At 47.5% G+C, this 13,772-nt stretch overlaps 1 protein-coding gene across 3 annotated transcripts in view; it reads right to left on the bottom strand.

The window, feature by feature from the left end:
- WSCD2 (WSC domain containing 2) overlaps window positions 1-13,772 on the bottom strand; it is a 115,410-nt gene that overhangs the window by 42,578 nt on the left and 59,060 nt on the right. For all 3 annotated transcript variants that reach the window (XM_027566473.1, XM_027566472.1, XM_027566475.1), the window contains one exon: window positions 9,624-10,561. In XM_027566473.1, the coding sequence (XP_027422274.1) occupies window positions 9,624-10,002 (379 nt within the window). In that variant the 5' untranslated portion in view covers window positions 10,003-10,561. The remainder of the gene's footprint in view (window positions 1-9,623; window positions 10,562-13,772) is intronic.

Below are 13,772 nucleotides of genomic sequence, written 5' to 3'. Positions count from 1 at the left end.
CACACTACATTTTCTTCTTTGGCTGAAGCTGATTGAAGGTGGGTTTTTTGTCACCTGCCATCACAGGAGCACTGACTAATATGCTGACTGCCGAGCTAAGTTGCTCGAGTCCACCCAGCTGGGGGAGCCCAGACTATGTCCCTATTTAGGCTGCCCTTTCTTGTGTACCACACTTAGTCTCGGCTTGGGAGAAAGGCTTCTCCATCCCGCCAGAGAGACCTTCCTGGAGGAATGATGGGAGACGGAGGGTCTTTTGGAAGAGGAGTTAATACTTGACCATAGGTCCATCTGCCCCAAAGCCTGGGCTTTTAAATGCTGTACCATCCCTTCCCTAACCCTCCCACCAGACCAGGCAACAGGCTGAGATGACCCACACAACAGCCGCTCAAAGACTTGATGTGGGAACAGATGAACCTCCTCTTCTTCCTCTGTCCACAGGAGGGAAAAAGGGACTTGCGGTCCCCTTCACGGCTGCTCTGGAGAAGCCTGGGCATGCTATATACTGTGACCTGACGGATGGGCTGAGCTCTTTGGGTCAGGAAACGGATACTGAATCTGTTTCCTCCTTGCCCCGGGCAAGGAAGGGCTGGTGACTCTTTCCCTCCTGACCCTCAGTGCAGGCTGTGGCCAACACGACCGGCAACCCTGTCGCCGGAGCTCTATCGCCCAGTTAGAGATAAGCTCATGGTGGGGTGACGGGGTGGGAGGGGGTGGGCTACCATCCAACCCACTTCCGATTTTCCTTAAGTTCTGCTGCAGTGGCAGAATCTCCCGGAGATGAGGGGGAGGTCGGGTATGTAAAACAGGGACAAAATTCACAGGCCACTCGAGGGTGAATTAATGGCTGAGTTCATACAATCTATCAGCTCGTCGGAGCAGCCATCCGAATATCGCTGAAATGGCAAAGTCCCATCCCAGCCTTGCTATTTATCTCAAGCGCGGAAACCAGTGAGGGGTGAGCCCAGGAGAACACAAGCATCTGGAAAAGAGCTTTCCTGACTATTTTTCCCCCTTTCCTGTCTTTTTCTTCCCCTCTTTTGCTTCAATTAATCTTCCTTTTCAAGCAACGTTGTTCTCTTCAATAAAGGTAATTTGTTAAGAGGATAGCTAAACATGTGCTAATTTGTATTCCTCTTATTTATTGTTTGTGAGTAGATTTGCAGACAGGAGGTATTACAGTGTCCTCAAGGACCAGTTTCAGAGTCTACCAGATCTGGGTTCTAATCCTGCCATTGCAAGTAGGCTGGCTGTAGTACTCAAGGTCCTGCCTAAAAAGTGGAAATAAAACATAAGCGTGTAGGATTTCCCTGGTGGTCCAGGGGTTAAGAATTCTCCTTGCAGTGCAGGGGACACAAGTTCAATCTCTGGTTGGGGAAATAAGATCCCACGTGCCTTGGGGCAACCAAGTACCTGCTTGCTGCGACCACTGAGCCCATGCCACAGCTAGAGAGTCAGTGCGCCGTGACCAAAGATCCCACATGATGTAATGAAGATCCCACGTGCCACAGCCAAGACCGGACACAGCCAAAGAAATGAAATGAAAATTAAAAAAAAAGAAAACCAACATAAAGGTATTTTGGGTTGAACTGTGCCCCTCATAAAAAAAAGATCAGTTGAAGTCCTAAGCCCAGTACCTCAGAATGTGACCTTCTTTGGAAATAGGGTCACTTCTGATGTAATTAATTATGAGGTGATACTGGAGTAGGTGGGTCCCCATCCAACATGACTGGTGTCCTTATAAGAAAGCGGCAAGCAGCTCTCTGAAGTCCCAGAGACACAAGGAGAAGACCGTGTGAAAACAGAGGCAACAACTGGTGTTTTACAGCTGCAAGGAAGGCCAAGAGTTCCCACTGATGCCAGAAGCTGGGGAAAAGGCTTGCAAGAGATTCCCTCTTAGGGGCTTTGAAAGCCCGTCTTGATGTTGGACTTTTAGCCTCCTGAACTGCAAGGTAATACATCTCTGTTGTTTCAAGCCACCCAGTTCATGGTACTTTGCTATAGCAGCCCTTGAACACCAATATGGGGATATTTTTAAAAACTATTTATTTATTTGGCTGCTCTGGGTCTTTAGTTGCAGCACATGAGACCTTTTTCTTCTTTTGGAAAGAAATTTATTTATTTATTTTATTTTTGGCTGTGCTTGGTCTTTGCTGTTGTGCAGGCTTTCTTTCTGGTTGCAGTACTCCGGCTTTGCATCGTGGTAGCTTCTCTTGTTGTCACGCATGGTCTCCAGGGTGCTTGGGCTTCAGTTGTCGCGGCACGTGGGCTCTGTAGTTGTGGCTCCCGGGCTGTAGAGCACAGGCTCAGTAGCTGTGGCACATGGGCTTAGTTACTCCATGGCATGTGGGGTCTTCCCGGACCAGGGATTGACCCCGTGTCTTCTGCATTGGCAGGCAGATTCTTTACCACTGAGCCACCAGGGAAGCCCATCTTTAAGCTGAGGCAGGTTAACTCTTAGTTGCAGCAGGATCTAGTTCTCCCACCAGGGACCGGACCTGGCCGGTCATTGGGAGCATGGAGTTTTAGCCACTGGACCACCAGGGAAGTCCCTACAGGGGTATTTTTAAAATTGACTGTAAGAAAAAAAAATTGACCAGAAGGTTGATCTCTTTGTGGGAGGAAGGTTGATCTCTTTGTGGGAAAGAGAAACAGTTACTTTCCTGCTGGGGGCTCTTCACTGTCTTGGAAAGTTGTCCCTCAGGAGGATCACTCCAGGGCTATCTGGGCTTCCTTGTGCAGGAAATTGCATTCCTGGAATTCCTGCTCATATCTAGGTTCCCTAGGGGTAGAAGGGACGCATCTTTCACTTTGGTCAGGGCCCAAGGATCCTAACAGGCTCAGCTCAACTATCTCCTCCCCTCAGGAAGGCATGATACAGCCCCATGACCCAACCGGATCCCTCCCTTGGGATCCCAGAGTCCCCTGGTTTACCCCACCTTAGCACTTTCTAAACAATTTTCCAAGTACTGGGCATTATTTTTTCAGAGTATGAAGAATTTAGGCCCACTGTGGAAGAATTTTTAACAAAATGAAAAAGTGCTATAGTGGGGGAAAGCATGACATGATACTATATATATATATATATATATATATATATATATATATATATACAGTGTTCCATTGTTTAGAAATCACCGACTCAACTCTGTGAGATGGTGACGGACAGGGGAGCCTCGAGCCTGCAGTCCATAAGATTGCAAAGAGTCAGGCATGACTTAGTGACCGAACAACAATTCTTTAGAAATAAACCCACAAGGGAGGAAACAAGACCAAAAAGGTGATACCTCAACAGGGTTGATCATGACTGTTGTTGGATGGTGGGCCTCTGGGCTATTTTAACTTTTATCTCTTTTTGCTGTGTATTCTAATTTTTCTACAATAAGCATATGTGACTTTGATGATCAAGAAAAAAGTTATATTCTAAAATATAATTCATCTTTTTACTTGTCTTTCTTTCTCCTGGAGGGTATGACTATTCCTCAGACCAAAAAAAGAAAAAGTGTGCTTGAATCATTCTTGTGTCTCCATCTCCCAGCACAGGCAAGGCAAACAGACATGCAATAAATACAGAATGAATGAATGAATGAATGGAGTTGGGATTCTATTAAGAGTCGGATATGACTGAGTGACTGAGCAATGAACAATATAGCTCAGTGGTTAAGAATAAGAGCTTTGGGGGCTTCCCTGGTGGCTCTGGATCTTTTTAAAGTAACAGTTAGAACCGGACATGGAACAACAGACTGGTTGCAAATCGGGAAAGGAGTATGTCAAGGCTGTACATTGTCACTGTGTTTATTTAACTTCTATGCAGAGTACATCATGTGAAATGCCAGGCTGGATGAAGCACAAGCTGGAATCAAGATTGCCGGGAGAAATACCAATAACTTCAGATATGTAGATGATACCACACTTATGGCAGAAAGCAAAGAAGAACTAAAGAGCCTCTTGATGAAAGTGAAAGAGGAGAGGGAAAAGTTGGCTTAAAGCTCAATATTCAGAAAACTAAGATCATGGCATCTGGTCCCATCACTTCATGGCAAATAGATGGGGAACAATGGAAACAGTGAGAGACTTTATTTTGGGGGGCTCCAAAATCACTGCAGATGGTGACTGCAGCCATGAAATGAAAAGATGTTTGCTCCTTGGAAGAAAAGCTATGACCAACCTAGACAGCATATTAAAAAGCAGAGACATTACTTTGTCAACAAAGGTCCATCTGGTCAAGGCTATGGTCTTCCCAGTGGTCATGTATGGATGTGAGAGTTGGACTATGGAAAGCTGAGAACTGAAAAATTGATGCTTTTGAACTGTGGTGTTGGAGAAGACTCTTGAGAGTCCCTTGGACTGCAAGGAGATCCAACCAGTCCATCCTAAAGGAAATCAGTCCTGAATATTCATTGGAAGGGCTGATGCTGAAGCTGAAACTCCAGTACTTTGGCCATCTGATGTGAAGAGCTGACTCATTTGAAAAGATCTTGATGGTGGGAAAGATTGAAGGCATGAGGAGAAGGGGATGACAGAGGATGAGGTGGTTGGATGGCATCATCGACTCTATGGACCTGAGTTTGAGTAAACTCCAGGAGTTGGTGATAGACAGGGAGGCCTGGTGTATTGCAGTCCATGGGATCACAAAAAGTCGAATACAACTGAGCAACTGAACTGAACTTGTGGCTCAGTGGTAAAGAACCCACCTGCCAATGCAGGAGACATGGTCTGATCCCTGATCTGGGAAGACCCCACACGCCTCAGAGCAGCTAAGCCTGCTCGTCCTAGAGGCCATACTCTGCAACGAGAAGCCCGGGCACCCTTACTAGAGAGTAGCTCCTGCTAGCTGCAACTAGAGCAAAGCACATGCAGCAACAAAGACCCTGCACAACCAAGAACAAACAAAAAAAAAATTTTTTTTAAAAGAAGAGCTTTGGATGTAAACAACAGTCGGGTTGGAGTCTGCTCTGCCACTTGGCACCTGTGCGACATGGGACAAGTCCTTTAACCCCTCTGAGCCTCCGTTTCTTCACCTATGGAAAAGAGTTTAATACTTCCTACAGACATAAGGCTGAGTATGAGCACACAGTCTGACCCAGAGCTGACCCTCCATAACCTGCATAGATTGCATCTTCTGCTGGAGGAGGTGGGAAGTGGGAGCCCTGCGGTTGCTTCCAAAAATGCTGACTAAATCTCCTGTGTCCTTTTTCAAGCCCAGCCCAACACCCTCTGTAATCTGGGGTGGGGGAAACAGAAACAGCACAGATTTTGAAATCAAACTGGAGTCAGCTCCTGGCTGTGCTCCTGGCAACGGGGTCACCTAAGGCAAGTCACATCACCTCTGTTCTCTCCTACAGGATTACAATATTAATAATAATAGCCAGCACGCACTAAGTGCTTACTGGGGTCCAGGGTCTGTGCTGAACACTGTCTGTGCACTGAGAACTGAGACGATGTAGTGCTTAGGGTTCAAGTGTAAGATCCAAACCTCCCGGGTTCAAATATTGATTTATCCTCTCCTCCTGCTGGTTAACCTTGGGCAAGTTACCTAACCTCTCTGTGCCTCCATTTCCTCCCTGGAAGGGGGAGTTAATGACAGTGTCTACTTAACTGGGCTGCCAAGAAGACTATGGGATGTACCAGCTTCAAAGTGTTTAGAACAGTGCCTGGCATTTAGAGAGCATGCCATCGATTTTTCTTATATAATCATCACAACAGACATCTGATGTTAAGTACCTTTTACCTCCCAAAGGAAACTGAGGTGACCTGCCCAAAGAGCTTCACAAGCTACCACAGAACTGGAATTTGAACCCTCATGTGGCTGCTCAGAGCACAGGATCTCGAAAGCCTAGCAAGGTGACTGGCACGTTGCAGGTGCCAGCTCCACCCGGGAAGTCAGACTTCCTGCCCAACCCCAGCCCAGCCTGGGAGCAGCTCCACCCTCCCTTCCTGTCCCATGATGGGCTCCGAGTCCTTTACAGCTTAAGTCTTGCATCGTTGCATCAAGCAGAGCCCTTGCCAACTTTAGATAACCAAATGTGTTTAGCATCAGGTCAAGGAAGCGTCTCATTTTTATTAGCGTTAATCTAATATGTTGTGTTTCCTTGCCGAACTCTGAATAAGTTAATCAAGGACAGTCTGAATTTGTGTTTTCTTAATAAGACTGCCTGATTTCAAAGCTGCCTGAAGAGAGCTCTGCGCTCCAGGCTTCTTTATTTTCTCTTCTGTCTCTCTTTATACTTTATAAAATATCTAAGATTTCCAGAAGCAAGGGGTGGGGTAGCATGGTAGAGAAGAGGGCTCACAAGCTTTGGAATTAAATGAATCTTGCTTCAAACCTCAGTTCCTCTACTCACCACGTGGGTAACCTGGGGTAAGTGACTTCTTCTGAGTTTAAAAATTTCTCATTTGTAAAATAGGATAATAATAGTCTTTAACTTGTTGAGTTGTTGTGATAATTACATAAGGCAATGACGGTCTAGCCTATAATAACCATTCAATATATATTTAGCTACTAAATATAGTAGTAGAATACTATTAATACTAGTGGCAGAAACTATTAAGTGACCTATTATTAAAAGCCAAGAGATCTGAAAAGCATTTTACATATATCATCTCATTCAAATAACATATGAAAAGCACATGGAACAGTGGCTGGCATGAAGGAGGTGCTCAAGCAATGGCAGTAACTACCTGGAACAGGGGCGGTGGTATTTCATTCTATTTGTTTCTATTGTTGTTGGATGTATCAATTGTGCCATTAGGGAATCATATTCTATTAGAGGACCTCAACGAACACAGGAAATTACCATTCACATAAGGGCCATGACAGGGAGTACAGAGAAGGCACATTTGATCAAGCCTAGAGGGGGGGGTCGGAGAAGGCAATGGCACCCCACTCCAGTACTCTTGCCTGGGAAATCCCTTGGACAGAGGAGCCTGGTGGGCTGCAATCCATGGGGTCTCGAAGGTTGGACACGATTGAGCGACTTCACTTTCACTTTTCACTTTCATGCATTGGAGAAGGAAATGGCAACCCACTCCAGTGTTCTTGCCTGGAGAATCCCAAGGATGGCGGAGACTGGTGGGCTGCCGTCTATGGGGTCGCACAGAGTTGGACACGACTGAAGCAACTTAGCAGCAGCAGAGGGGGGTCAGGGCAATTTTCTGCAGGTGAACTAAGCTGAGACCTGGAGGATGAGTAGAGCTGTGGCCAGGCAGCAGGCTGGTCATTCCTTCGTTTGTGCATCCAATAACTCTTTTATACAACCAGTAGGTACTGAGTACCATCTTTGTTTCTGGTGCTGTCCAAGGTGCTGATAGAACGAAGCAATCGGGACAGGTACCCATTTCTGCCTTCATGGAGCTGACAGTCTAGTAGTAGAGATAGACTACAAGGAAGCAAAGTGCTTCCCTGGTGGTTCAGTGGTTAAGAATCCACCTTGCAATGCCGGGGACACTGGTTCGATCCCTGGTCCAGGAAGATCTCACATGCCGTGCCACAACTATTGAGTCTGCCTGCTACAACTACAGAAGCCCGCATGCCTAGAGCCTGTGTTCCACAACAAGAGAAGCCACTGGACTGAGAAGCCTGTGCACTGAAACTAGAGACTAGCCCTGCTTTTCACAACTAGAGCAAGCCCATGCAGCAACCAAGACCAAGAGCAGCCAAAAATAAAATAAGTAAATAAAATTTCAAAAATTAAAAAACTAAGGAAGCAAATAAAAGCAAGATACTTTCAGATGGTGATAGGTACTGTGACAAAAATAGAATTGGGGAACGTGGTCCTGACCAGGCACAAAATGGGGCTACTTTAGGGCATTCCAGGAAGACCGCTACAGGATGCCATGGTTTGACTGGAGACCTGATGGAAGGGAGGAAGGGAGCCATGCAAAGATATGGGAAAGAGCATCCCAGATGGAAGAGACTAACTATAAAAAGATCCTGAGGTAGGAACGGGATTGGTGTGTTTAAGATGTGTGGTGAAGTGGGTGGGAAGTGTTACATGTTAATGTTACAACATATAATGCCAAGTGTTACAACATGGTGGGCCATGATGGGGGCTCTGGAATTTATCCTAAGTTTAATGGGGCTTGCAAAGTAGCAGAAGGAGTTTGGAGTGGCTGGGATGAGATGAAGCTTGGTGATTGGAGAAGGCAGTGAGAGAATTTCTCCATCAAGGCAGCACCTCACACCTCAGCTATGCCTACAAGATGGGGTCCCTTACCCAGGTGGATCCACAGACCTTCCTGATCACCCCTAAGACTCGACTCTGTGCAGGCATCATGCTAGATGTTTCCATAATCATGTCTCATCAAACTCTCAGGAGAAGCCTGGCAGGAAGGAGGCCATTGTTCCCATCTTACAGATGACAAAACTGAGGCATGAAAAGGCCAAGCCATTTGCTTGGACTGCATGACTGGTTGGAGTGGAGTTGGACTATGAATCCAAGTTCCCTAAGCCATTCTGCTACCTTTCACCTTCTCCTTCACTGCCCTGTGAAGTTTTCAAGGAAGTGGAATTCTAGAAAATTCCTGAGGGTAAAATGATGGGGTCTTCTGGATGGCTCCTGAGCCAGAAGCAGGTTGGGACTGAAGCAGGGAAACATGCTCCCCAGGACGAGTCCCCTCCAATAGCCCTGCTTCCTTCCACGGTGGGAGAAGGGGTTTTTCCACAAGTTGAATGACAGCGGAAGTGTGACATGTGGCAGGGAACACAAGGGCTGGGGAGGTTTTCCTTCTGTCCTGATTGGTGGTAGATCCTCCCAAACCATCTGGCTGTGATTCTGGAAATGTCCATTCGTGTTAATCTCATGAATTGCAGGAGTTGTGGGGTCCTCCCCAGAACGCTGCTCCGATGAGGGGACATCAGTTGACCCTGGGAAGTAGTCATAGAGCCAGCATCCAGGCCAGATGTGTCTGCTTTGAACTTGTCACTGACCAGCTATGTGGCCTTGGGGAAAGTTTTCACTTCTCCAAGCCTGTTTCCATGTGTGTTAACTGGGCATAGGATCACATTCCTTAAGTCCATGGAGTGTAGTGAAAATCAAGTGAGGTGATGTACTTAGGAAGAAAAGCCCACTTTGACTGTGACAGGCTAAGAAAATGCAACGAAACGAAGTCCCCTAAGCGCCCTCACCAAGGGATCCGGCTAAGCAGAACAGAAGCTCTGCCACTAGCTAGCTGTGTGACCTTAGGCTCCCGGGGCCTCAGTTTCCTCATCTTTAAAATGGGAATAATAGCACCTATCACATGGGGTTGTGGCTGTAATTTGATGCCTGTCAAGTGCTTGGAAAAGTACCTGGCCCTTAGTAAGTGCTCAATAGATGCTCGGGGTTTTGATTTTCAGGTGCATGTAACAAGGGCTATAAAGGGCTGCATGGGAGGGTCAGATGTTGAACTCTGACAGATTCAGGGTTCAGCTCTAAGCGTGGATGTTTATAAGCTGTGTGACCCTGGGCAAGCTACCTAATGTCTCTGAGCTTCAATTTTCTCCTCTGTGAAACCTCCTGCATATATAATGGCTGGTTCCTAGGAAACACTGAACACTGGCAGCTGTTACTATAATATTATTAGTATCATCATCCCCCTTCCCTTGTCCTCAGCCACCTTCCAGCCCAGAGGCTCACCCCTCTTACCTCGCTCCTCCTCCTTCTCCCGGACGACCCTCCCCTTGAGGGCCCGGCTCCAGGCTCCCCCGTAGTCCCCCAGCTTGGCTCTCTCATTCCCGTCCTTGCCCTTGAACCAGGGTCCGTACCTGCGGGCGATGCTTGAGACTTCACCTGTGTCCCGGAAGCCTCTGCCCAGATTTAAGTCACCCAGGAAGGTCAGCTCAGCGCCCTCCACTGGGGCCCCCGCAGCGGGGTTGGCCTGGTTCTGGGAGACGGCAGGCTGACCCACAAAACCAGAGTGAAGGAAGACAAGGCTCCCAGCTGTCAGGTAGAGCACCAGGAAGGTAAAGAAACGCACAGGCTTCCTGCGGAAGTACCGCTGGAATTTGAACCAGAGCTTGGCCATAGTGGGATCATTCCGGACTGGATCGCTGGGGCTCAGCTGGGGCTTGGGGGGGTGTGGTCCAAGGAGAGAAGGGAAGGGGGCTTTGTTTCTTAAGCTTCCCTTAGGGATGGAGCCCCTGGGGGTCTTCAGTCTTAATCCCGCTGTGAAGGTGACTGCCAAGTCCAGGGCAGGAGGGCAAGTCCAATGCTTGGCTGACACCAAGAGAAGAGAGGACAGGCTTCCCCAGCCCTCCTGAGGTCAGGGTGGGCTTCTCTGGGCCATGAAAGGGGTTCTGAGGCTCAGGGCACTCAGGAGTTGGTCCCATGTTCCTACATCTTGTTCTCTGCCGCAGAATTCCCAAAGAACTTGGAAAATAGCAATCGGAGGAGGATTTTGTGAGGGTTCACAGGCAGCTGGAGTTCGCTTCTTGCCCGTTCTTGGTTGCTCAGGCCTATAGGACCTAGGTTAATTCACGGAGGGCCTCTTTCCCAGCTGGGGACCAAGCTCAGTCTGTCCACCTGGTGGAAACACAAGCAGGCAGCCTTTCATCTGGTGAAGCATTAGGGCTCAGGGCTGCCACCTGCAAAAGAGCACAGGTACAGACATAAGAAACCTCCTGGCAGAGGCCAGAATGTGAAGCTTTCTTGAACATTCTCAGGGGAGGGGAGAATGCAGAGTCCAGAGAGGGAGGAAACCAGTGGCCCAAAGAACCCAGCAGTGCTGGGTAAAAGCGACTCCTGCTGGTCCTCGTCTTGGGACAAGCTTTATCTTGGACAAACTCAGGTCCTTAAGCCCCATTGCTCAGTGCTCAGTCATGTTTGACTCTTTTCGACCCTTTGGATTGTAGCCCACCAGGCTCCTCTGTCCATGGGATCTTTCATACATGAATACTGGAGTGGGTTGCCATTCCCTTCTCCAAGGGATCTTCCCAACCCAGGGATTGAACCTGCACCTCTTGCATCTCCTGCATTGCAGGCAGATTCTTTACTGCTGAGCCATGGGGGAAGCCCTTCCTAAGCCCCATACGTCTGCATATTTGTCAAATATATGCTGATTCATGGGGGTTAGTTTAAGTCTAAATGTACTTCCTAGGTCTTTGCCAGACTGTCTGCTGGACGTGGCTGATACTGAACTAGATCAAATTTGTTCATTTTTTTTCCCCCAAACACATATTTATAGAAGACCTACTGTGTAGCAGGCACTGTCTTGCATGTGTGCTAAGTCGCTTCAGTCTGTCCGACTCTTTGGGGCCCCATGTAGACTGTAGCCCCCAGGCTCCTCTGTCCATGGGATTTTTCAGGCAGGAATACTGGAGTGGGTTGCCATGCCCTCCTCCAGGCTCTGTTCTAGGTGCTGGGAATAAAGCTGTGAACCCAAGAGACACAGTTCCTTCTCTCACCGGGATCACGTTGTCATGGAAGAGTTCAAACCCAGAGTCCCTCTCTTTTATCCAAGGAAGAAAAGGAGAAGGAAGGAAAGCAGAATTATTTAGCAACATACGCATTCACTCAGTATTTATTATGCATGGCATGCTCTGCTTTGTACGGAGCCTTCCATGTGTATTAATTACTCTTCCCCATGTTCCCATGGGAAGTGCCTATTTCCCATTTTACAAATGAGGAAACTGAGGATACACAGCTGGTGAGTGGTGGAGGTGGGATTGGAACCTAGGATGGTCTGAACACAAAAGCACAGCTCTGAACCCCCGCCTTTTTGACTCTTTCTCCCACACGGTCAGGACATCACTTGGGAGTTCTGAGACAGCCCCTGAAGCAGCAGCCCGTCTCCACCTGCTCCCAGTGGCCAGTGGTGGCTCATTGTATGAGGGCCCCTCAGAGTGTGGTCTGAGGAGCGTCTGATTCAGCATCCCTTGGGAGCCTGGCTACGCACGAAGATTCCCAATCTCTCCAATCGGAATTTCTGGTTGAGGAGGAAGCCTACAGGTGTAACCAGGTGCTCTCAGGTGATGATCACGAGCACAAAGGTTTGACAACCATGGTTTTTTCAGTAAACACTCAGGATCAGCAGTCTGGAAGAAAATAGATTGTAAATTAGAAAATGGAAAAAAAAAAAAAGAACTCCATTTGCCTTATGTGGTTTCATATCACCACCAGCAGGGGGCCTCATGACAATCTTGGCCACTGCAAAGGAGTCAACTGTCAGCCAGCCAATGGGTGATTTGAATGGTGACAGCCCCTACCAAATCCAGACAGCAGTATGAGAGTTTAACTGCGGTGTGAGGTAGAGTCCAGTGTTCCTACACATGCCATCCTATTCATTCAAGAATTAAGTACTGAGCACCTACATACACTATCGTTGTAAGCACTTGGAACTATTCAATGAACAAGACAGCCCCAAATGCATGCTCTTGTGGGGTCAAACTATCTGTTCATCCATCCGTCATTCTTTAATCTACCCAGCAGTCCACCTACCCATCCATCCATCCATTAAGTCACAATCTATTCACCCATCCATCATTCATTCTTTAATCTATCCATCAATTCCCCTACCCCTCCATCCATTCATCATTAATCTGTTCATTAATCCATCCACCCATCCATCCATCACCCATTCATTCATCTATCTATTCATCTGAATTGGAGCAGCCCACTCATTCATCCAGCTCTCCACCCACCCATTCATCCACCCATTCCTCCATTCATTTAGCAACATGTGTTACTTGCCTACCATGCATGTGCTTGGAACGCAGAAATAAATAATTTGAAAAAAAAAAAAAAAAACTCGGAGTTGCTGCTTTCAAAGAATTCAGAGTTTACTGAGGGAGAGAGCAATTTAAACGATCACCATATCAAATCACTATATTAGAGCTGCTGCTGCTGCTAAGTCACTTCAGTTATGTCCGACTCTGTGCAACCCCATAGATGGCAGCCCACCAGGCTCCCCCATCCCTGTGATTCTCCAGGCAAGAACACTGGAGCGGGTTGCCATTTCTTTCTCCAATGCATGAAAGTGAAAAGTGAAAGTGAAGTCAAAATCAGTTGTGTCCAACTCTTCTGGACCCCATGGACTGTAGCCCACCAGGCTCCTCTGTCCATGGGATTTTCCAGGCAGAGAGACAATGATAAATCCCATAGTAGAGGTATATATAAGATATAGAACAGAAATTAATATTAACAGCTAATGTTTATCGAGCACTTATTATATGCCAGATACCACTCTACAAACACAATGCCCTGATTTAATCATCATGTCAATACAATGAGGCAGATCTAGATCCATTTCAAAGAGGAGAGGAATAAAGCACAGGATGATAAAGTAACTTGTCCAAGGCCACACAGCTGGTAAGTGGCAGCTGGCTTGTGAACCTGGGCTCATCTGATTTCACAGCTTGTGTTCCTAACCACACATCTATTCTAGTCTTGTATTCCTTTGAGAATATGGTAAAAAAAAAAAAAAAAAAACCAAAAAACTACAGGCATATGCCCAGAGAAGAGCGCTTGCACAAAAGTTCCTAGATATTGGCTTACATGTCAAGGGGTTTCTGTACCCTCGGGTAAGAGGCCCCGGAATGTGGGAGCCCCAAGAAGTGAGGGTCTGAAGCTGCCCTGAGGGGACTCAGAGATGGCTGCCCTCTGGGAGGGGTCTTTAAGCTGGCGGGTCTTGCAGGAAGAGTCAGCTTTCTGGGTGAAGAAACAGCAGAAGGACACTTTAGGGAGGAGGAGCAGCACACACCCAGGGCAGGGCACTGCGGTGGAGGCAGCTTGAGGGGCTTACTGAGTGAAGCCAAATTGCTCAGTCGTGTCTGACTCTTTGCGACCCCAAGGACTGTA

Source organism: Bos indicus x Bos taurus, chromosome 17 (assembly GCF_003369695.1).
Source record: "Bos indicus x Bos taurus breed Angus x Brahman F1 hybrid chromosome 17, Bos_hybrid_MaternalHap_v2.0, whole genome shotgun sequence".
NCBI lineage: Eukaryota > Metazoa > Chordata > Mammalia > Artiodactyla > Bovidae > Bos > Bos indicus x Bos taurus.
This window is presented reverse-complemented; position numbering and strand designations above follow the sequence as displayed.